At 39.6% G+C, this 22017-nt stretch overlaps 1 protein-coding gene across 7 annotated transcripts in view; it reads right to left on the bottom strand.

The window, feature by feature from the left end:
- Positions 1-22017, bottom strand: part of ECHDC1 (ethylmalonyl-CoA decarboxylase 1) — a 54642-nt gene that overhangs the window by 7067 nt on the left and 25558 nt on the right. For all 7 annotated transcript variants that reach the window (XR_007905259.1, XM_051792280.1, XM_051792281.1 and 4 more), the window contains 2 exons: positions 19506-19558; positions 17489-17569 (listed from right to left, as the gene is read on the bottom strand). Coding sequence is in view for 6 of the 7 variants with exons in the window: in XM_051792280.1 (XP_051648240.1) it covers positions 17489-17569; positions 19506-19558 (134 nt within the window). In the remaining variant the exon portion in view is untranslated. The remainder of the gene's footprint in view (positions 1-17488; positions 17570-19505; positions 19559-22017) is intronic.

Below are 22017 nucleotides of genomic sequence, written 5' to 3'. Positions count from 1 at the left end.
CCAATCCATCAGCACCAATAAGAAAAGAGTTGAAAACATTTAGTATGTGGGAAAAGTTCTGTTGCCCTTCCCTATAAGAAAATGGAACCAAACACAATGCGAGGAAAATAAATGACTGACAGCTTAATCCACAGACAGACTGCAAGGCAACAGCTTCTAGGATCTCGTTGGGATTCACCTCTCCCTACAATGTTCCTCTGAACATGCTCCACAGAAAATACTGAGATAAGCGGTGGTCAGTGGAAGGTGTAACTGTAGTCTTGGACTGCCTTCAGGCTTAAGAAAGGTATCTGTGGTTTTTCAGACTCTTCAACTACGAATCCTCTCCTGAAGTCACACCATTTCTTACAGAAACCACCCATCACACTCTCTGTTAGTATACTTAGTATACCACTCACTTTTTACCGCCACCACCTGCGTCTCCTAGAACGCTTCCATCAACGCTGTACAATTCTAAACATCCACTGGTCAGATTATGTGACCAATACATCTGTTCTAGAACAAGCAGCAGTCACAAGCATTGAGGCCATGTTGCTGAGAACACAGCTGCGCTGGGCAGGGCACGTCTCCAGGATGAAGGACCACCACCTCCCTAAGATCCTGCTTTATGGTGAACTTGCCACTGGCTGCTGCAAGAGAGGAGCCCCGAAGAAAAGATACAAGGACTCCCTGAAACAACATCTCAACCTTGGCCATATTGATCAACAGAACTGGTCTACTCTGGCCTCCAGTCGACAGGCCTGAAGACACACTATCTACAACGCTGCTGCTTCTTTTGAGAACGCAGGATCACTCTCGAGGAGAAAAGACAATGCAGAAAGAATCGTGTCTTACCGATACCATCCAAGGAGTCTTTCTGCTGTGCCTTTTGCAACCGAACTTGTCTATCTTGTACTGGCCTCTTTAGCCACCAACGCGCTTGTAGCAAATGTGGGTAGAGCCCTTCCCAAATCTTTGTTCGCAAAGCCTAGCCATGATCCGCTCACTTCCAGTCCCCATGCCCAAGGAAGCAGTGGAGACCTGAGCTCATGTCTGAAGAGGTGTATGCAGTTGCCAAGCCAGCCTGGGATCAGCCTCTGAACATCACCAGCTGCAGCCTTGCATAAATATTTCCCTTTTTACTGTATGAGAGGAATTGAATCTACCTTCTGAGACATGACAGATCTGATCTCCCATTAAAAGAATTTATGTAAGAAAAACACATCAAGCATTACTAAACATAAAGAGGCAGACATCAAAAAGCTGGAAAGACCAAAGTGCTATTCCTGAGCTGTTTATACCTTATTCACCTATTATTGGCCCTGCTTGGGACAGAACAGTAGATGAAAACAAAATTAACCCTGAATTGACTCAGTATATCTGTTCTTGTCTTCCAGGTCAAAGGAATTAAAATCTGTGTCTCCTGTATTGCAGGGGAAGGTCATATCGCTAGACTCCTGGACACATGTCTTCGTTGCCCTAATAAAGAAAATCTGTTGCATGACAGTACTGAAAAAATATTTATTCAATGTAATTAATGTCAAAGTGACTGAAAGCCTTACAAGCACATCCTCCAGAAATGTGATGGGTAGCAAAATTCTCACAACTTAATTTGGAAAAAAGAGGTTAAGGTAACATAAGCACCAAAGTGCAGCTAAAACCTTCTTTTAGAACATTTTATTCCATGTTACAAGCACTATAACCCCCCTAGGAAGAAAGCACAGCCACTATGGGCCACATCCAATTTTGTGTTAGTCATCTAAAGCAAATGAGCTACAGCAAATGTTCCTCCTGTACATTTTAAAATGTTCTCAGCTGCACTAAATGTTATAAATCCTCCCCCTTTGATCTGAGGATTCCTTCATTCTGTGACATCTCATTGTACCCACAAACTACCAACTGTCATGCCACATCTCATCACATCACTGACAATGTGCGAGAAGAAAACCTTGTCATTAACAAGGCAACCTAACAAATCCCATCCTTATAAAGGTACACTTGCTTCTCCAAAGGCAGTGCTTGCTGTGACCTAACAGCTGTGCTTTCCTTTGCTTTTTATAAACACTCATGTTACTGAGCTGTTCCAATAGGTATAATCAGTTCCTTGGGCAGAATTAAGATTATATTAATACCTGTGCTGGCCCTTACCTTATCATTTCCAGGACTTTGAGGTTTGAGTTATATTCCTTCTGACAAGGCAAAGGCACTAATCAAGTTTACTAAGGAGGGACAAATACCACCCTATATTTTAGGCATTTTAAAAGCTCCTACAACTATGCTGTTGAAACCCACGATAGAAAAAAAATGCCTAAAACATTAATGTGCTGTCAGCAACCTGGATTTTGTTCCCATTCCCTGTTTGACTCCCAGTGTCACATAAGGACACAGCTCCTGACTTCCGATCTCCTTTTAGCTGGCATGAGACTGGCACACCACAGAGGGAGGCAGCTGGCATCGTGCAGTGCTGCAGCACCTGGTTCTCAGCTATGGTTATACTGAGAGAGGGCAGCCAGAACTGCAGGGGATGACTTTTATCTTCCCCCCAAATACTTTGGCATCCTGCTCTCAAAACACCAATCAATATAAATAATAAACAGAGTGTATGAGTTCCGGTCACAGTAAGTTCCCTCACCAAATCTGCTACCTTCTATAAATTTCAGTAACACCTACCTACAATATGATTGAACCAACACAAAGTGCAAAATTCTCCAAAAACGAGAGTCAAAGGCCTTGAGATACAATTAAAAGACATCATAATTTTAGCATGCTGTAGACAAGAGTTATAGAAATAATAAGAAATCTTCAAGTAGAACTAGATATTTTATAAAATATAGATACAGAACATGCAGACACAGGAAGACCAATGTCTATGGTCAATCACACACTTATTTTGGCTCTTATTACTCAGTGAAGACAGCAAGAATACAGTATTGATATCAAAAGCTTTCAACCAAGCATCCAGACCACACGTGGAACTATTTTAGGCACAGGAAAAGAGAGATATTGCAAAAAAAGAAAACCACCAAAAAAATGGTAACAGAAAGATTATCAAAAGTCAAATGCTTTCTTTAAACAGGAAAGAACAGAACAGCAAAGTTGATGTGCAATGCCACCATACACTTTGCCCAACATGTATGTGTTTCTAACACATTCATCAATATGGCATCAGCTTAAATTAACTCTTGTTAAGTAACAGCAGTGTTATGTGACACATGGCCAAAACAGCTTTTTAAAATACACACTGCTGGGGAGTGCAAGTTCAAGAATTTGTTAAGAGGTCAGGTATGACATTATCCATGGACGGTGTTTTATCATGCAAATGGAACTTACTTTGCCAGGTGGGCATGAAAATTTGATGCTGGCAGAGTGGACAAAAGCTAGTCCACTAGCTACTAAACTAGTAACTAGTTTAGGATTTTGTAACTTTGCTTGGTGAGTGCTACCAGGACAATTAGCAGCAGCTGCAGCTCTCAAATGCATGCTGGGCCTTCAGGGAGCAAGAAAGTCAGTCCACTGTCCACATCTTCCCTGTTTTCCAAGTGCACCTTCTCAACACTAAAACTATAATCCCTGTCCCATCACTTCACGAGCAAATTGCATTCATAGGCTCATTCCATCTTCCTTACACTTCCTCAGCATCTCAGAGGACACAGAAGATCTTAGAACTGGTGGTGGCTTCTTGAAGCAAGTGACTGCGACTCAGGCAGCAGACAGAGTTACACAGGTAATAAATATAATCTGATCTCTCTTCTCTTGCTGATGCAGGCAAAATCCACCAAAAATAAAGTGTTTCTCTTACACACAAAGTGCTGCTGAACACATGAAGTAGATGGGATGTTTTAGTCAACTAAAGTGTTACAATAAGTTAAAACAAAGCAAGGGAGAGATGTGATTGTTGAATCTGTAGCATCAGAGCAAAAAATAAGCTACCCATTCCTTTATCTGTACAACAAAAGCACTGATTTCTGATTAAACAGAAGTCCTTTATTTTAGGTTGGCTCAGTGTACCACATAAACTGAGTAATATTTTCAAGGTAATATACTAAGCTTTGTAAAAAGAACAAAGGAAAAAAAAAAGGCAGCTTTAAAGTGGATGGCTGAAATGCAGTAACTGTTTAGATAAGGTAGAAGTGGGTAGCTGGATTTGAAAGCAATTCTATAAGAGAGAGATGTCACCTTTTCCGCAAATGTAGCCAGACAATTCTGTAGCTTCAGTTCCTTGGCTCAGGCAGGGATGCTTAGGGATCATGCCATAGGCTAGTGGCAGACCTGAAAGCTGGACCACAAGGAGCAATTCATTGGGACTGCAAATGCCATTAGCCTGAAGCTTGGCCAAGGACCATGACATAAGCAGTCAAGCACTGCTGCAACTTCCATTCTTTCTTGTACGGTTCATGTAGCACATACTGAGGGGTTTGGAATCCTCCTGGCTTGCTGCCTTCTCCCTATTTTCTTTAGCATGACATGTGGACCTAACGAAGTTTAACTTGTACCTAGCACTCAATCCACCTCTGATATCTGAGTTCCAAATCTTAGAGTCAGAAAGATATACCAGATATCATGTACTTTCCCATTTAATACATCTAAACCCTATTCTCCCCACCATGGATGGACAGATGTTAAAGCACATATAAGAAACTACAGAACTTCCTTAGCATTAACATACAAATTCTTGAGGCCTTGGCAAGTTGCTGCAAAACTCATCTCTATCTTCTCCAGAATCTTTTAACAACAAAAGTAATTCCTAAGTATAGTCTTGAGAACACAACCTGAATATGAACCACCACCTTGACATTTTCACAAAGCCACAGAGAGCCTGAAATGAAGAGTACTCAGTAAAGTTAATGCTGCAGTTTGTGCCTGCAGAGACCTAACCTGGAAACCTAACTACTGATAGTTAATTACATGACAACATTGCGTTCTAGTACTGAGAACTTGTCCTGTGTAAGCCTTGTTCAGTATTCCAATGCACAAGCCTTTCATAGTTATTACAGAAACTCACCTTAAAACAACACCTGCATGAACCAGTCATTTTTGCAATAAAAATGAATTTTGAACAGCAAGGTACTGTGGAAGAATATTCTGCAGAAGAAATATGCAGTTCTACACTAAAATAATTTAGCCAGTCAGCAAAGTTGCTGATTAGCAGCTTCCAGTCCTTACTTCAATTTTCGTGACATATGCTTTTAGAATTAGACCCCCAAGAATAAGACAGTCCCCTCCAAAAGGCAACCTGGGACTAATTAATCCATCTCTGCCTATCCAGTGCAGTGTCTCAGCAGTGTCTTTATCACTGCACTATCAAATAATTATCTAGATACTCTGTAAAGGGATTATCTAGACAAAATAGCTAAAGATTTTTCTGAAATTCAGCTTACTACACCCTCTATCACCAAAAAACCTAGTTCTCTGAAACGACAAGTGGATTCATCCTGAGAAAAATTAGTCATAATTTCACTTTTCTCTCAATCTCACTTGATTAATTGGATAGGCTTTTTTAAAGGACCAAAAAGCCCCAATTAAACATTTAATCAATAACTTGTTGCTAATTCTGTTTAGCAGACTTTTGAACTGGAGTAATGCAGTGAATATTGGCAAGCCACAATTTTTCCATGCTTTCGCAGTACAGCTTGCTAGTATTAATTCTCCCTGTACCTCTCCCATATCTTCTCTCTCATTGTGAGCTTCTCATGTTTCTGCCCTATGCAGAGAAATAATAAGGCAATTGGACATTGCAGCAATTGCTGCTTCAGAGGTGTGAAAACACAAAAGTGAGACTTCCAAACTGAAAATACTGTAAAACCGATAAAACTAGGGATTTGTGCTACATGCTTGTGGTCATAGCCTGCAGACTGGCATCATAAAAGCAAACCTTCCCAAATCTTCACTCCTTCTGAAAATCCTTTAGTCACAGATATTCACTTGACAGATGACAGAATGGTAACTACTAAAGAACATAAAGAATATAAAAATGAAGACAAAATGGTTTAGTTTGGGGAAACTGTGTGTTGTGCTTATCTTAGATACATTTGCTCAAAGCTGCTCTGCAATCCCAAATTTCCATAGGCTAAGAGAAGACTGTGCACATTCATGATCTTTTCTGTTCATCTGCTTTACTCTGTAACCTTTTTCTACAGGAATGCAATGGAAAGAAGTAGGTCCCGATACTATTTTAATAATCAGAAAGTCACCCCTCTCAAATCCTTTCAGTGATTAAAAAAAAACCCAACCCAACAATTCAATTCACAAAACAATATACCTTTTTTACTTGAAGTTTAAATAAATTAAGATGAAACCCAAGAACCAAAATAAAAAAAATCCTACCAAGCCTCCGAAGTACAGAGTGTTCTAGGCATGCTCTAAAACTCAGTGTCGAAGAAGTAGGCTTGATGCCAGCCTGAGAAATTTCACCAAAACAAGAGCTTGCTTTTCTCACAGCTCTTTTCAAATTGTCTTACAGATTATATGGACATTTATTTATAGTTACTGAATTATTTTGTAACACTCTTAGTGTATCAATTTTCCCCCCACTTGCCACAAAAGCTAAGAATCAAACTTTACATAAAGCAGCCTAGAAAAATATCTCGTCTCCCTAGCACATGTTGCCTTTAGCCCCTACCTTTGCTGACCTCTAGTCAGATTTTGCAATGCATTTTATGGAACCCTAAGGATCAGGGTCAAAATCAGATCAAATAAACAGACTCCTAATTACAGATGTATTTTTTTGAACAAGAGTTAACATTCTTCTGAGTTGGCTGGGAAACCCCAGGGCACTTCCCAGAGGGGAATAGAGGGACCTAAACAATGAAAGATGCATTCTTCAGAGGAGACCTTAAACTAGCTATTTATAATGCCACTCTATCATGCTTTCTCACATCACCCAGAGTCAAATGAAATGCAGAAGGAAAAATTACAAAGTCATACTTTCATCCAAAGACACAAAACATTTGGTTGATGGTAAAATTCTGCAAAATGGAGTCCTGGATCTAAAAAATGGAAGATGTAGTAACAAGAAGAGTTAGAGGCAGAACTGGAACACAGAGATATCAGAGCAGAAACTGCTAAACAGACATAAGCCATTTTAGGAAGAATATGGCCTCCAAGATTAAACAAAAACTCAAGGTATGGATAACTCCAACATCTACTGCCAAATATTGCAATATTCAATGGAAGATGAGCTTCCAAAAGCAACAGACTCAAGTCAAAGAGGGTGCAAGATTACCAGTTCCAAAGAAAGCCATTCCAGGGAAAATCCACAAAAATAATATTGTTACTAGAAGAAGATCCCTTGGATAACGGGAGTTAAATAATAATGGGCAGATACAGAAAATTTCATGTCCTAAAAAAAAGAAAAAAGCATCTCATCCGTAAAAGGTCTGCACTGGGAAAAATTAAGAAAAGGCCTATCAGCAGCACAAAGCAGCTCAGTAAAGCAGCAGAGCATGCTCTCTAGGATTTGGCAAGACCCAGAATAAAACTGGTCTAGACATGGCTGCGTTAAGAACAACCAGAGAAGTGAAAAAGGTTTTATTTCTTAAGCATTTACCTGATCAAATGAGAGGGGCTAAAAGAGGGCCAGAAAGATTGTTAGTTTAGGCGAGCAATTACAGAAGGCAAGAGACATGGGGAAAGAAGCTGGTGCTAATACCCTGCAAGCGAGTAGGGCAGCCTCAAACAAAAGACAAGGTAGGTAGGGCCCCTCAAAAGTCTCCTGCAGGTGATGTCTACTGTCATACTGGCTGCCATCCACACAGACTTCCAACCTCATTCTGGTCCAGAATCTCCCAGAGTCAGGCACAGATGGAGGCTCACCAGCAGACCTAGATTAGGGGTTTTAAAGCTAGTTTTTTACCTCAGGCTTGACACTTTCTCACCCATGGCTTCACAGAAGCCAGAGAGAAAAAAGCATGCTATAAAAAGCTACATATCTTCTAAAAGGGATAAATGAAGCTGAATATTAGAAATTGCAGAAAGACATTTTTTGTAGCAGGAATGAAAAATTGAATTAGACAGGAGATCACAGGGCAAGAAATAGGGACCCGAAAAAGCATGACTGATTAAAACTCCACAAGCAGTATTAAAAGAAGTAAGATGAGCCTTTTTATTTTATTTCTTTTTTCTTCTTCACAGTCATTTTTCAATAAACTGTCAGGAAAGAAAATTATTGGGCTAAACTGCAAAGCGAATCTGCCCCATTTCCCAGGATACTTCTTTAGGTCCGCATGCAATGCTCTCAGGGGGTTCCTGCAGCCCAAGGTACTGTCCCTGCTGTGATGGGCTGTGTGTGCTGGTGGGTGAGCTTTGCAGATGGGGAGAGAGCTGGCCAGGGGGCTCATGCAACCCTCCATCTTTCACCACCACCTCGCACGTTGGTGTGTGCTGCACACAGACATCGGGTGGCCCCTCTGCAAGCTGTGATGCGATGTAAAGGCTGTGTGAGCACACAACATTCTCTCATCCCAACTTGTGCCTAAGCATTCAAGTGAGCTGAATAGTTCCAGAAAACATAGCAAAAGTAACTTAAAAGGCCTTTCCCAACTAAGAGAGACAAACTTTTTACAGTTATATAGATAGCAGTAAAAGAGTTCCCCATCCCATGGATGCTGCCTTGGACCTGTTTGACAACACCCTCATGTGCACACTGGGGAGGAGCAGCATGGCTTTACAAAGGCTTATTGAAGACACACAAGGCTTAGACCACAATTTAAGAACACATAGAACCAAGAGAATAAAGCAGACAGTTACACTGGGGAGCTCTAATTCCCCTGACGTGTGTAGTATAAACTCTGAAAATGGCATAAATCACCCAGAGCCACAAAGTGGGACTGAAGCCCCATCGTTCAAGAGGCAGTGCCTGGATCATCCTTACTCCCCACAATCATACAACAACAATCCATGGTCTACCACCCCAATTCTCCTCCTCTGCTAATGATGGATGTGTTACTGGCACTCTCCTCTTCTAATTCCCAGCTATGACTTCATTTGTATTACCCTGGTGTCAGTGCATCCCAGGCACCTCAGTTACCATATGATTGTCTTCAGAGTAGTTCTCACCTTGACATAGCACTTGGGTCTTACCCATGAAGCAGGTTTTAGCTATTCTTTACAGGCTGCCTCAATATACAAGTGAGTGAACGCCAAAATAACGCTCACAGAAAAATTACTCATGCTGGAAATCTGAAATGGTACATGAGTCTTTCCTTCCCAAAAAGGAACTAGAGCTATTTGGATTCCACTCAAGCAAACATTTTCAACAACAGATATGTCTTTTAGACTAAAGCAAAAATTTCCATCAGAAAAGATCCAATGATATTTTAACAGATTCTTTTATGAAAAAAGACCATCTGGATCTTAGGTGTTTGATAATTTCAATTTTTAGTCAAATGTGAGTGCCAGTATTCATCTAGAAATAAAGAAGTACAGTGGAGCTTGTTTTCACAGAGAAAATACTTTTTTTTTTTTAATTATGTGCACACTTTCATGCAGTATATGCAACTATGTTTGTAACTTCGGTTATAAACAATATATCTCACATCTTTATTTCCATCATATATGTTTATCAAGACCAAAGAAAACAGAACAAAATTCTACCGGACCAAATTCAAGAGTCTCTTAAAGCAGGAACATTTCAGTCACATTCTCTGCTCATCTCTGCTGCTGATACAGAAAGGGGAGTAGGAGCTTCCCAACACTGTCTCAGAGTTTAGCATCTAAAATGTCAAAAAGGCAAGATCACCTCATTCACCTGAACTCAGCTGACTGCAAAGGAACAACATTTTTTGGCATCAGCCCTAAGAGATGCAAGGTTCGAGCTGCCTTAATACTTTATGATGGATTTGGTATATCAGATTTCTGCAACTCACAGCATTAAAGGATTTAAAATACAATTTAACATCACACTAACAACCCTTCACAAGGCATAGGGTAACAAGACACACTTTGAAATTCAGCTGTCTCTGCATGTGGTGCTACTGATGCTGCATTTGCACATCCTACACAACAATTTCTGACTAAAGCAAAGAGAGGTCATACACTTAGCTGAAATCACTGGTAAATTATAATGAAACGTTTCCATTTTGTCAGGATACCATGTTAATTTCAAACAAAAAATGCTGAGGGTTGTGGTTTTTTTTTAAATTATCACAGTGGCTGTGACCTAAGTTTTAAGTTTTCCAGATATGATATGTGATTTCAGAGATTTTTTGGGGGGTGGGGGGAGAGCATAATGACATAACTCAAAAAGGCATAAATGAGATAGATAATTTAACATTAAAATTCTACATTAAAGCAGTAACCTGCTACTTCTCCTCTTTACTTTTTAATATTGCATACTAGTTATATTGATGGGGATCTCAAGCTAGCTTCAGATCACTAACTGCCTGGACAAGAAGCTGGCACATTTTCAGCAAACTGCAACAGATCATCCATAAATATGCCTAAGAGTGTGACCAATTATGACCAAAAGTATAATTTCCCCTACTATCATTTTATTTACAATCTTTCTCTCTTTCACACACAGAGAAATCCATGTTAATTTAAATTATTGGGTTTTCCTCAGTCTGTATATTTGCTTTTTGTTTATGAATATGAATCATCAGCACACAAAACCAGACTGGAGGACAACACCTAGTAATAAACCATGGATACAGCAGAAGCTCTTGCAGATACAACAGTTTAAACACAAGAGGAATCTGTTTAATTTAAGAATTTACACTTTCATTTATTGTTACTGTGACTGCTGAGTTACAGCAGTAATAATTAATTTCTTATTAACTACAGAATCCAGGAAGAAGCTGAAGCCACCAAGGTTAACCACCAAGGTTCAAAGAGTTTGCAGTCTTTTTTCACACAATTTTCAATAAATCTGGAGTAAGAGGAACACAGAGGTCCAGCCTGTTGGGCTCCAAATCTTCACTAAGATATCGGGTTGCTCTGGATCAGAGACAAAAAAAAGAAATGGGGGTGAAGAGGAAGACTGTAAGTTGCATTTTTGAAGGCAATATTTACAATGAAAGTAGGTTGAGATCCACACAACGCCTGCTTACACTTGCAAAAACTATGCAACTCATTTGGGGAACATCTGGTCATTTCAATTAACAGTAACTCTGATGTGGGTGATCACCCTTCAGAGATCTGCAACGTTAACTATATTGCTACTTGGAGTGATAAAGAGAGGAAGAGTTCTTTTCATAGCCCTTCACACATTACAGGACTGAAAAATTAGATAGCTAACAGGGACTCAGGAAGACATCCTCTGGAAGCTGATCCAGTGCAAAGTTAGGCAGCTGAAAGTTGTGGCTTCAGGGAAAAGAGAGGCTATCTAACTGCTCCCTTGACCCAAACAAAGAAGACTGTATTCTTACCCTCTCCTGTTCTTTCCCATCTCCTAGAGATTTTGTTCCTCCTTTACACTGGCTCTAGCTAATACTATATCCCTTTACAAGCCACTTTAACTCACCGTAAGAAAAGGAAAAACTTAGTCTTTCTGTTGCTTTTTAGTGAGATAATTGACTCATGCAGGCATCTTCACTGGGGCTTGGCAAACCAGAGGTAAACAGTGAGCTGGGAATATTCAACAGGAATACCCTCCTCCCACATCCAGCTAAGCTATTCAGGCAGTCTATCCTGAGGCCACAGCTCAGTATAACCCCAACTCAAAATCAGCAGACTGGAAAACATAAGTGCTTCTCGGACTTCATATTATCCAACTTGTGGAGCTGATATACATTTAAAAAAAATAATAGTGCAGATCAGTGATGGTGCGTCAAACTCAAATACCTGCAGGCAGTTTAACTAAACTGGGAATTAGTCACTTCACAGATGCAAGCATAATAGACAATTTCAGTGTACTCTCCCTAGACTAATTCTTTTTGAATCTTGAATGCTTCCCTACGGTGGACCAACAGCCCAGTGTATCAGCAAGTATCAGCATGGGTCCAGATATGCATTCTCTAAAATCTGTCTTATCTAAGTTTTCCATTATCTGAACTCTCTCTGTTTATTATTATCATGCAACACATTTTATCAGCTGCAGACAGGACTGTTCAACAGAAAGGATGTAAGATTGCATAATACAAGCGCTTTAAAATGTAGATGCAGGCTGATAAGAAAAATTTCATTTACCCAGGATAAGATGGTTTAGCCTCCTAAAGAAATAAAAAGATTGGAATGAAGTAAACCCCTACAAAAAGACAAGTTTGGAAAGAAAACATCAACTCAAATTCATCCTTTGTTGCTGTTACATTTTCACTAAAATCAAACAATGGTAAATTTGAATTGTAGACTACATCTAAAAATCCTCTACCTGGAAGACTGTAAACACATGAAATTCAAATCCAAATGAAAACAAAAACCAATACCAGTCCATAAATACAAGCCAAATAACATAAGCTCTGCAGTCCATTTCTAGCAGTGCTGTGATTACTTAACCAGCTGTCAAACGTACCAGGTAAAAAATAAGAACAGCCTTCTTAAAGGAAAGCAATGTGAGACTTCTAAAACCATAATCCATCTCTCTGAAAATTCATCAGAAACTTGTACTAACAAACCTCCCAGGGCTCTAAAAATGCAAAGTGATGTATGACTGCATTGGAATTCTAAAATTGTCAACTGATGTCCAGGAGATTTTACATACACACACATATGTTTTATATATATATATATACACACATACACACACAAAAATTTTATATAGTTTAAAAAAGTGATCTATGCCATATAGCAAGCACCTGAAGCTGTGAGAATATGGTGTTCCACCCTTAAGGAGAAAGGAGCACCCAAGATTCTTTGATGCTCATGGTCAAAAGGAACGGTAAAATTCAGAGGGTCTGCAAAAGTTTACGGAGTTTTATCAGTAAATTACATGCTTGGCATGGAAATTGGTATGTTAGTCCCTAACCTTCTAGTATAAGCACACAGCAGTGGGTTTTGGATAAAAGGGTAGAGTGAAAGGGAAGAGAGAGAGAGCTGAATTAAAGAGGAATAGAGAGAAATAAAGGAAGAAAGAGAGAAAAAGAGAGATCACAGGTCCTGGCTCCGGCGTTGATCCAGCAGGGGTGTCCAGGGTCCTGGGGTGCACATGCACCCAGGCTTTGTGGTGGTACCTTTATATAGATAAGTTTTCCTCATCCTGGAGATAAGCTTCTTGCTTTTTATGCCAATTAGTTACCATGCTCAGTCCACTCTTCTAGACCTTTCTGGAAATGGGTTGGAGGGCTTTGGGAGGTCTTTGGTGGTCTTGTTCCCCCCCCACAGTGCATGCCCACTGCTCAACCTCATTCCTGTGCTTGCACTGTACTGTGTTGCGCTGATCTCCAGAAGCTTGAACAAAGATGTTTGTCCCAGAGAAGTGCTCCCCTACCTCCATATGTCCCCCTTCTCCAGCCTCATCCTGTTCTTTCTCACAGTGTATTCTTACCAACAATCCATTGCTGTTATTACCAACAATCCTTTGTTGGCTCCATGGCTATCCAGCTATCGGTGTTTGAGACATACACATTAGCCCCCTTATCTTTTAGGCTTCTACAGGGAACTCACTCTCAGATTTGGCTACTGATTCTTCTCCTGATGATGTGTAGCAACATTACAGAGTCACATGAATGAAAAGTGCTTTGTGAGCCTGGACTTTTCAAGAACTTACGAATATGTGAATCCCACCCCACTACACTCATATCATGCTCTGCCCAGTGAAAAATGCTACTGTGTGCTGAGGTGCTCTTATTTCAAGCAGCAGCATATTGTGCACCTAAATGCTCATCCTGATAAAACTAAAAGCCTGAATCCTTGCACAGAGCGAAATATAGAATACTAAAATCTTTAGTTTCCCCCATTCCTCCTTCTTGAAAGGAGGAACTGAAAAGTTGGTCATAGTAAGCCTACATCTATGCAGCAGTTATATTAACTTCTGTTCCTTTCATTTCCTAAAAATGGCATTTAATGCACTAAACACATATTTGTAAAAGTAAATAAACATGTTATCACAGGAAGACACACACCAAAGCTATTGTTTCATGTATCTCTTCTAGGTGTTTCATAGAACATGCCTAACACCTTAAAATGTAATAATAATCATGCCTACATATTTCCCAAGAATATAGAAAACACACAACTAAAATGCAGGAAGGCCAATTTTATATAAACAGTGTTATTAGCATAAGCTAATAATTAACTCAGCAGTTCCAGAGTAATAAAACTGGCCCTTTGCAATTTAATTGTGCAAAATCAACTACAGCTGAAGAAATTACAGTTCATTAATTTATTTTCTAAAGAAGAAAAGGAAAATACTGCTGTCTCTACCTATGAGCCCATTATGAAGCCAGTGGTGAGAGAAATGGGCAGCTTTCTATCATTGCAATCTCATCCTCTGCCTTGAGACACCACCTTTTAAATTTGATTGACACGGCGGTAACACACCTCTACTTTGCAGCAGCGTTAGGGAGGAAAGAGGGGGTAGGGGGAAAGAGACTATATGTTTCAGAAGCACTCAGGTACAATGGAAGTCCATTTGCCAAGTGACATAGGACAAACTTGTCAAAGTTGTTGATGTGTCTAAAAGACTTACACAAGTCTTGCTCTTGCCTGAGCAAGATTTCTCAAAGGCACTAATGTGACATAAAGACAAGATAGCTCAGAATTCAAAGTCAGTTATTCTGGCTATTGGTTGATAGTGCACTGCAGCTACTGTGCTCAGAGATTATTGCAATCTACTAATTGCACGAATGGATTCTTTACCGACTGTCTCTTCCCCATATCTGTAGCTTATTGCCCAACAGCCCACTATCATTCCTGTTTTCCTGTCCAAATTTCTCAACCAACCCTGCCAAATCAGTTCTCCTTACCTTCACACACTATGTAAGTACAGGATACACTTCAAGTTTCTGCATATAGGGAAACCATGCAGGTGCTTCAATTATTTGTAAAATCGCATCACTGAATCCAGTATCAGATTAATTTGTGCACCTGAAATGGCTGCAGTGTCATGCAGAACCACAAGATACATTAACATTAGGCAGCAGAACTCACAAACCACCTTCACAAGCTCAACTGTGGCACACTGAAAAAAGTCAATATTTCTTGAAGCAGTACTAAAAAGCTCAGTTGTCCGAACAAGTTCTGCATTGCTCAGTTTTACAGTAATAATCGAGATAAATAACTATAGTGTCAGAAGCCTTATCTTTCAAAAAAGTTTCTGAAAGGACTTTAATTACCTTGCTTGTCTGCACTTATCTGATTTCTTTTTCCCCCTAATAACATGTTTATGATCTTTATGAGGATGCTGCTCTTCTGAAGAGTCATGATGCAACAATCCATAAAGCAGCTAAGACTGAAGAAGATGTTTTGAAGAAGATGTTTTGAAAAGACCTCTTCCTCCAGATCCAAAGTAGACTGATCTAAGCTGCTTTCACTTTTCATCATTGTCCTTATGTCAGCAATAAATGTGCCAAAGTTCACACAAGCCCTCCCTAATCCAATTTAAAATGAGCCGGCTTAAATCACAGTGAGACAATTAGCCACAAGAACTGCTACAGGAAGAATGTATCAGTAATATCTTAAACTACCTCAGCTATTTTAAAATTGGGTTTGTCCACACCTCTACTTCAGTAGAGATGTGCATTGTGCTGCCAGAGCACTTTTCAGAGGAGATACAGAGGTCATTTTGGTTCAAGTTGCTTCAACAGTATCAGTATAGTTAATGTAGTACAAAGGGGAAGAGATAAAAATCCGAAAATATTTCAGGCCAAAACCAAGCAGTGGGGTAGCTTACACAGTAACTGTGGAAAATAGAACTGTATTTAAAAATTTAGAATTAAAAGCAGCCACAACAAACTCATTTTGTTCTTAAAAACTAAAATGTCCAAACAGCTCATTCAAGGAAGAAAACGAACCTCTCTGATTTCTGTCTCAAGTTCCTCTTTTGGCATTTAGTGACTCAGGATAAAATACCCGTTCCACTAATATCTACTTATGGTTCTCAAAAAAAACCCCAGGAATTTTTTCCCCCAGTATTAAAATTATCAAATTCAGTAGCAATAACAGCACAGAGTATGTTTCTCTATCTTGTTGCTGTTATTAATTAAGTCCCACTTACTGTTCTTGAATTGCTGTTATTTAGTTGCACTAGATGGGTGTGTTAGAAAGTAATGGAAGATGGATCAACAGCTGTAGTTATTATGAAAATTATGGCAGTACATGAGAGGAATTGCAGCTGCTCAATTCATGCAAATAAGAGCTACTTGACAATGCCTATAATTACACAGTATGTCAAAACAGCATAGCTGGAGTATAAGTAGAGACTACATATTTTAGAAAGCCAAAAGATTTGCATTTCATTAGGTTCACATTCCCTAAACTCCTATTTAGGGATAACAAGATACACATTCTGTCAACGGGCTCACAAATACAGAAAGGTCTACTGAGTCTCCCAGGTGCATTCTCCTGTCAGCGCTGCAGCTGTCAAACACAGAGCCTCTCTGCATGTTTCCCAGGCATTTGTAATACAGCCTGTACTCACAGTCAGAGCTGGGGTTTCAGCTCACCATGTGCTGAGTAGATAAGAAGACAGATTCAGCCACATCTACTTTCAAAGCAAAGCAAGATTGCTTCCGAGTGGCTCAGACAGTGCAGATACCATCTCCTCTATTCAAAGACTGTTCCTGATATCTGGCACAGCACTGTAATATTCTAGTTTACTTTTCTTAGTATTGCTTTTGAATGTACCTACTTTCAGCTTGTTCTGGATAATTCCTTTCCCACTTCAGGCACTAAGGCCCTCTTAAAGAGCACATTTCCTTCTCTTATATAAAAACTTCACTAAAAGCTCCTCATTTTCAGAGAGGCTGCCCAGAGTGCTTATCCTGTTACATCTCTAGGCTATTTGCACATTAGCAATGGTTTATATAAAGCAACATTTTATTATTTTAGTTTCTTCCCATTCCCATTCTGCCTCTTTAACTAAAGCCCTTTGTTTTTCACTAGTTGTTTCATGCTGGCAAATCCCTGCACCCGCATGGAAAAAAAACAGGGATGTTTTTGCTTTCCCCTGTATCTTAAACTCTTGTTTCAAGAACTGTAGAGCACATAGTTACATTACAAACAATAAACACAGAACACAAAATATCATATTAATTAAGAGATTTATTTATTTATTTTTGACTTACGACATTCACATAAAGAGACACAGGGAGATACATAATTTTGCAGCCCTCCTACCTGTCACTCTGGGGTGAGTTGGACCTACTTGGTGTATAACACAGCTGGTTACTAAAATTGCTTACTGCTCTTGTTTTACATAGTGACTCAAACTGTATAGCCTGGCAGTAAATAATCTTTCCTCTGTACTATCAGGACATGCACTTTCCTGTGAAGTCTGCTGACAAAGTCTAGTTCCAACGCCTTGGAACCCAGGGACATGACTCTTGGTAAAAGCAGTACCTCAAGCTTTCCACATTTCACATGGACAGTCATTAAATCACTGACCCAATGTAACAGCTACTCAAATTGTTAGTCTTACCTGAAATCACATGCCGTGGTAAGTTCTGCTCCTCCTCCAAAAGCTTTTCCTTGGACTAGTGCAACACTGATCAAAGGCAACCTACACAAGAGAGTTTTGCAAGAAAAATTCAAGCTTTTAGTCTTTTAAAAATTAGAAAGTAAGTCAACCAAACCATCTCTATAGTAAAAGTTTAGAAAAATATATTATTCCAATTCATTCAAATAACAACATCTTTGTGGGTAAGCAGCACAATACCAATTCCACTTATTTCAAAATTACTATTGCATAATTGATATGGAATCCCAAAATTAAACAGCAAGACAGAGATATCAAATGGAATCAAAACAAGGATCACGTACTGAAAAAACGCGTTATGAAACATCCCTGCTATAGATTATACCTAAAAAGACTATCTGCAAGGAGGAGTGACAGGACAGCAACACAAGATTCTACTTTATGCCAGTACACTACAGAAAGCAGCAGAAAGGGATACAAAGGACTGAAGGGCTGCGTTATCTAAAAATAATGAGATTTACCATGACAGCCTGAGTAGCTTCTTCAGAGTGCTACTATCTCAGTTATCAACAAAACTTTTTTCTTTTTTTTTTTTATTGAGAACAAAACCATTTAAGGAAAGCAGCAATCTGTTACCTTTGTTGGTGTTGTATTTAATCATGCTCAAGGTATTTAGTCATGTTCAAGGTAATTCAAAGAACAGAGGAAAGGAAGAGTATGTTTCCCTACTGCCATTGTGAAATGAATACTAATGAACAGTGACACTGGATAAGCCAACTTCCCTAAGAAATGAAGACAGTTGGTTAGTCACAGAATTTGCATGCTGATACAGCTGTTTCATCTTTTACTACAAAGAAACATTTAACTTATTGAGCAGTTTTCAAACCACCTTCAAAAGTCAGCTTCCCGATCATGACCACATGTTTAGTTTTAGTTCTACTTTAACAGAAGCACCAACACTTTCTTTTGGCCCAAGTTCACTTACAAGCTGCAGCACACTTCATACAATACATGGCACGTGAACCCACTGGAAGAGGGCAGCCTCATTTTTCCTGTGGTTTATGAGAAACCAGAAGACATGGGTCCAAGACCCCTACATCCACACTTTGAGGCACCTCTTTCAGGATCACAGTCAGCATCAGCTCTTTCTGAGGGAGACTAACCTCATCTACAACAGATGTCCCCAGACAGCAGCTCACTGCTCCCCCTGAAGCACTGCTTCAATGTCTGCTAAGTCAACACACCTGAGGTGTGGGGGTTTAATCTTCACACATCTTCCTCCTCTGCTTTGCCCCATCCATTTTGATTATATGGAGACTCAAATGGATTCCAATTCTGAGGATTCCTTACAATACTACTACTACTATAAGTCTCCTGGGCAATTTTACAGAAAAAATGTTAATTCATAACACTTTCTCATATAGATTATTTGAAAAGAAAGAATATTTGAAAACAAAGAGTATTTATCTTCAAAGAGCGCTGAGCAGAAAAAACACAGACTTCAGCACTAATGGATTTAATTGATTAAGGGAATCTAAATTTATTTGAAGGAAAGGAAAAAGTGGTTTTCAGAAGTGCCAGATGGTAGAACTGAATACATTCCTCTTATGAAGTGGGAAGACTAAACAGATATATCAAACGTTACCTGTGTAGGCTGCATAAGCTGTCTCTGCTTGTTATTTAAGAGCTACCAGCTTTCACAGAGTTATAGAAGTCAGTTTCTGAAAATCTGAAGGCCTAGATTTCCTTAACTCTAGGTATCTCCTAGCTCTACACATGTAAGCCTAGGTTGGTTTTTCCTGTTCTGATCTTTGGAAAGTCTAATAGTTGCAAAATTTCAAGGTCTAATTTTAATCCATAAATACCTACATGATTAACATGTGTCAATGAAAGGTCTGGGATTCAAAATTACATACTTAAAACTATGTATTAAACGTTAAACATCTCATTAAAGAGTTAGCTAAAATACATTCCAATACTTATAATTACTTCATAAAGAAGGGTAAATAAAATATATTACCTCATAAGTCTGGTTAAGGTGTTTTGCATAAACATGCACATATTCATCCCATCCTACAAAGAACAGGAAATTAAAAAACATTAAGTGATCTTAATATGAAGCAATTAAACACACAGATGGAGAAGACAGGAGTAAGTATTCTTTATATTTACTTCAGCTGGGTTTTTTCTCTTTGGTTCACCTTGCTCAAATTCCAGTCTAACCCTTCTATGCGCAAATAAAAAACTGAGTATAAATCAGGTCAAAAAAATAAAATCAGACCTCAATCAACTTATATAAACTTCAGTTATAATTAAGCCACCATTAAAGTAATTGCAAAAGAAAGACTCTTCTTATTTCATCCTTGATGTTTTAGTTCACCTTGTAACCAATAGTCAATAAGGTACAATTGTTCCCATCTAATCCACACAAGAACTAAAGGGCTCCAAATAAAGTAAGTTGCTGCTACGTTCAAATCAAATATTTCTTCCTACAACATGTAATTAAAATGTGGAAAACTTGGCAGCAGGGCATTACATCCTCTACATGAATTCAAGAACAACTAGATAAACTCACGACAGAAAAAGCGGCAAAAGGTTATTACACAGAAGGTAACACCTCTAGCTCTAGAAGTCTTAGTCACAAGTTGCTGGGGACTAAAAGAATTTTTTAAAGCTAAATCATTATCTATCTGCCTTCCCTGTTATTACGCTCTTTCTCAGACATCTATTATTAACCAGGAACTTGACAAATAACTACATTAAATGACTCAGTATCACCGTGTTCATATACACACTGAATTGAACTACACACACCATTTACCACAAATTAAAAAAAAAAAATTACGTTTGGACACTAGAAATAAAAAACCCAGTAGGTAACAATTTCAGCATGTCTTTTAAATCATAATTCAAAATAAAAAAATCCAAACAAACCAAAACCAATAAACATTTCTTTATTGGAATTTAATAATTCCTAAAACAATGTTTTACAGGGTTTGGCAAGTTAAGGAATTAAAAGCTTCTGACTCATGCTCCAGGAAAACAAAAGATACCCAGTAAGTCTCCAGTACATCTTTAGAAGAGGACCTTGAAGTAATAGTAGGCCAATTTCAGGTGCTACTCTGCCCAATGCCAACCAGCATTATGGTGTTTAGGCACAGATGTCTGGCAGATATAAGCTGCCACAACAATCGCTATACAAGAACCAGTGAATTCAGTTTTATTACACTAAAGGCCTGCTTGAAAATTTCAGCACGTGTTGATCTACAAAGAGGCTTTTAGTTATGACTCTAGCCATCTCCTACACCCATCAAGAACAGTAGCAATATCTCCATTCTAAATTAAAGAACATTCAAATCCTTCATGACAGCTATTTTAATAGCTAAGTTCAAAACCCACACAAACATACAAGGTACCAGTTCTCAGACACAGACTTGCACCATTCCCATACTATAACTGTCCCATACTATAACTCATTTCATCACAGTAGAGTCCTTGCATTGAAACTGGCCCTCTCAACTCATGTTGAAATCCAAAATGGTGATTAAAGATTAATTCCAGAACAGACCAGTTTAATAAATGCAATTATGACTGAGCAGACAAAAGGTCTTCATACTCTCAGGTGGTAGAGATTACTGTGTAACCCATAGAAAAAACGCCCACACAGAAAACACTCCAAAAAAAAATAAATCAATTGCTTGAGTCCTGGCCAATAAACCCTTCAAGACTTCCTGACTGGGTTTCTGTGGCTGGGTTTTGGTAGCAGGGGGGCTACAGGGGTGGCTTCTGTTAGAAGTTGCTAGAAGCTTCCCCTGTCCCTTGGAGCCAATGCCAGCTGGCTCCAGGACGGACTTCCTGCCGCTGGCCAAGGCCGAGCCAATTAGAAGTGATAGTAACACCTCTGTGATAACGTATTTAAGAACAAAAGACTGTTGCACAGAAGAAATTCCATCCAGGGAAGAGCGGAGTGAGAACATGGGAATAACAATGTAGACATCAAGGTCAGTGCAGAAGGAGGGGCAGGAGGTGCTCCAGGCACTGGAGCTGAGGCCCCTGCAGCCCATGGTGCAGCCCATGGTGAAGCAGGTTGTCCCCCTGCAGCCCATGGAAGACCATCGGGGTGCAGAGACCCACCTGCAGCCCATGGAGCAGGTGGATGCATGAAGGAGGCTGTGACCCCGTGGGAGGCCCAGGATAGAGTCTGGTCCTGCCAGAGACCTGCGGCCCGTGGAGAGGGAAGCCCATGCTGGAGTAGGTTTTTTCTGGACAGGACATGTGGCCCCTGTGGGGGACCCGCGTCAGTACAGTTATTTCATGAAGCACTGCACCCCATGGAGGAGTTAACCACAGGACAGCAGTTTGGGAAGAACTGCTGCCTGAGGGATGGACTCAGGTTGGAGAGGTCCATCAAGGACTGTCTCCCATGGGAGGGACCTCACGGGAGCAGGGGAAGGACTCCTCTCTCTCAGCAGCAGCAGAAACAACAACTGACCATAATCCCCATTCCCTGTCCCCCGGTACCACTGGGTGGA

This window comes from Manacus candei, unplaced genomic scaffold, assembly GCF_025592945.1.
Source record: "Manacus candei isolate 608988 ecotype Guabito, Panama unplaced genomic scaffold, ASM2559294v1 h1tg000034l, whole genome shotgun sequence".
In the NCBI taxonomy this organism is placed as follows: domain Eukaryota; kingdom Metazoa; phylum Chordata; class Aves; order Passeriformes; family Pipridae; genus Manacus; species Manacus candei.
The sequence above is the reverse complement of the archived record's forward strand: the minus strand, read 5'-3'. Positions and strand labels throughout refer to the sequence as shown.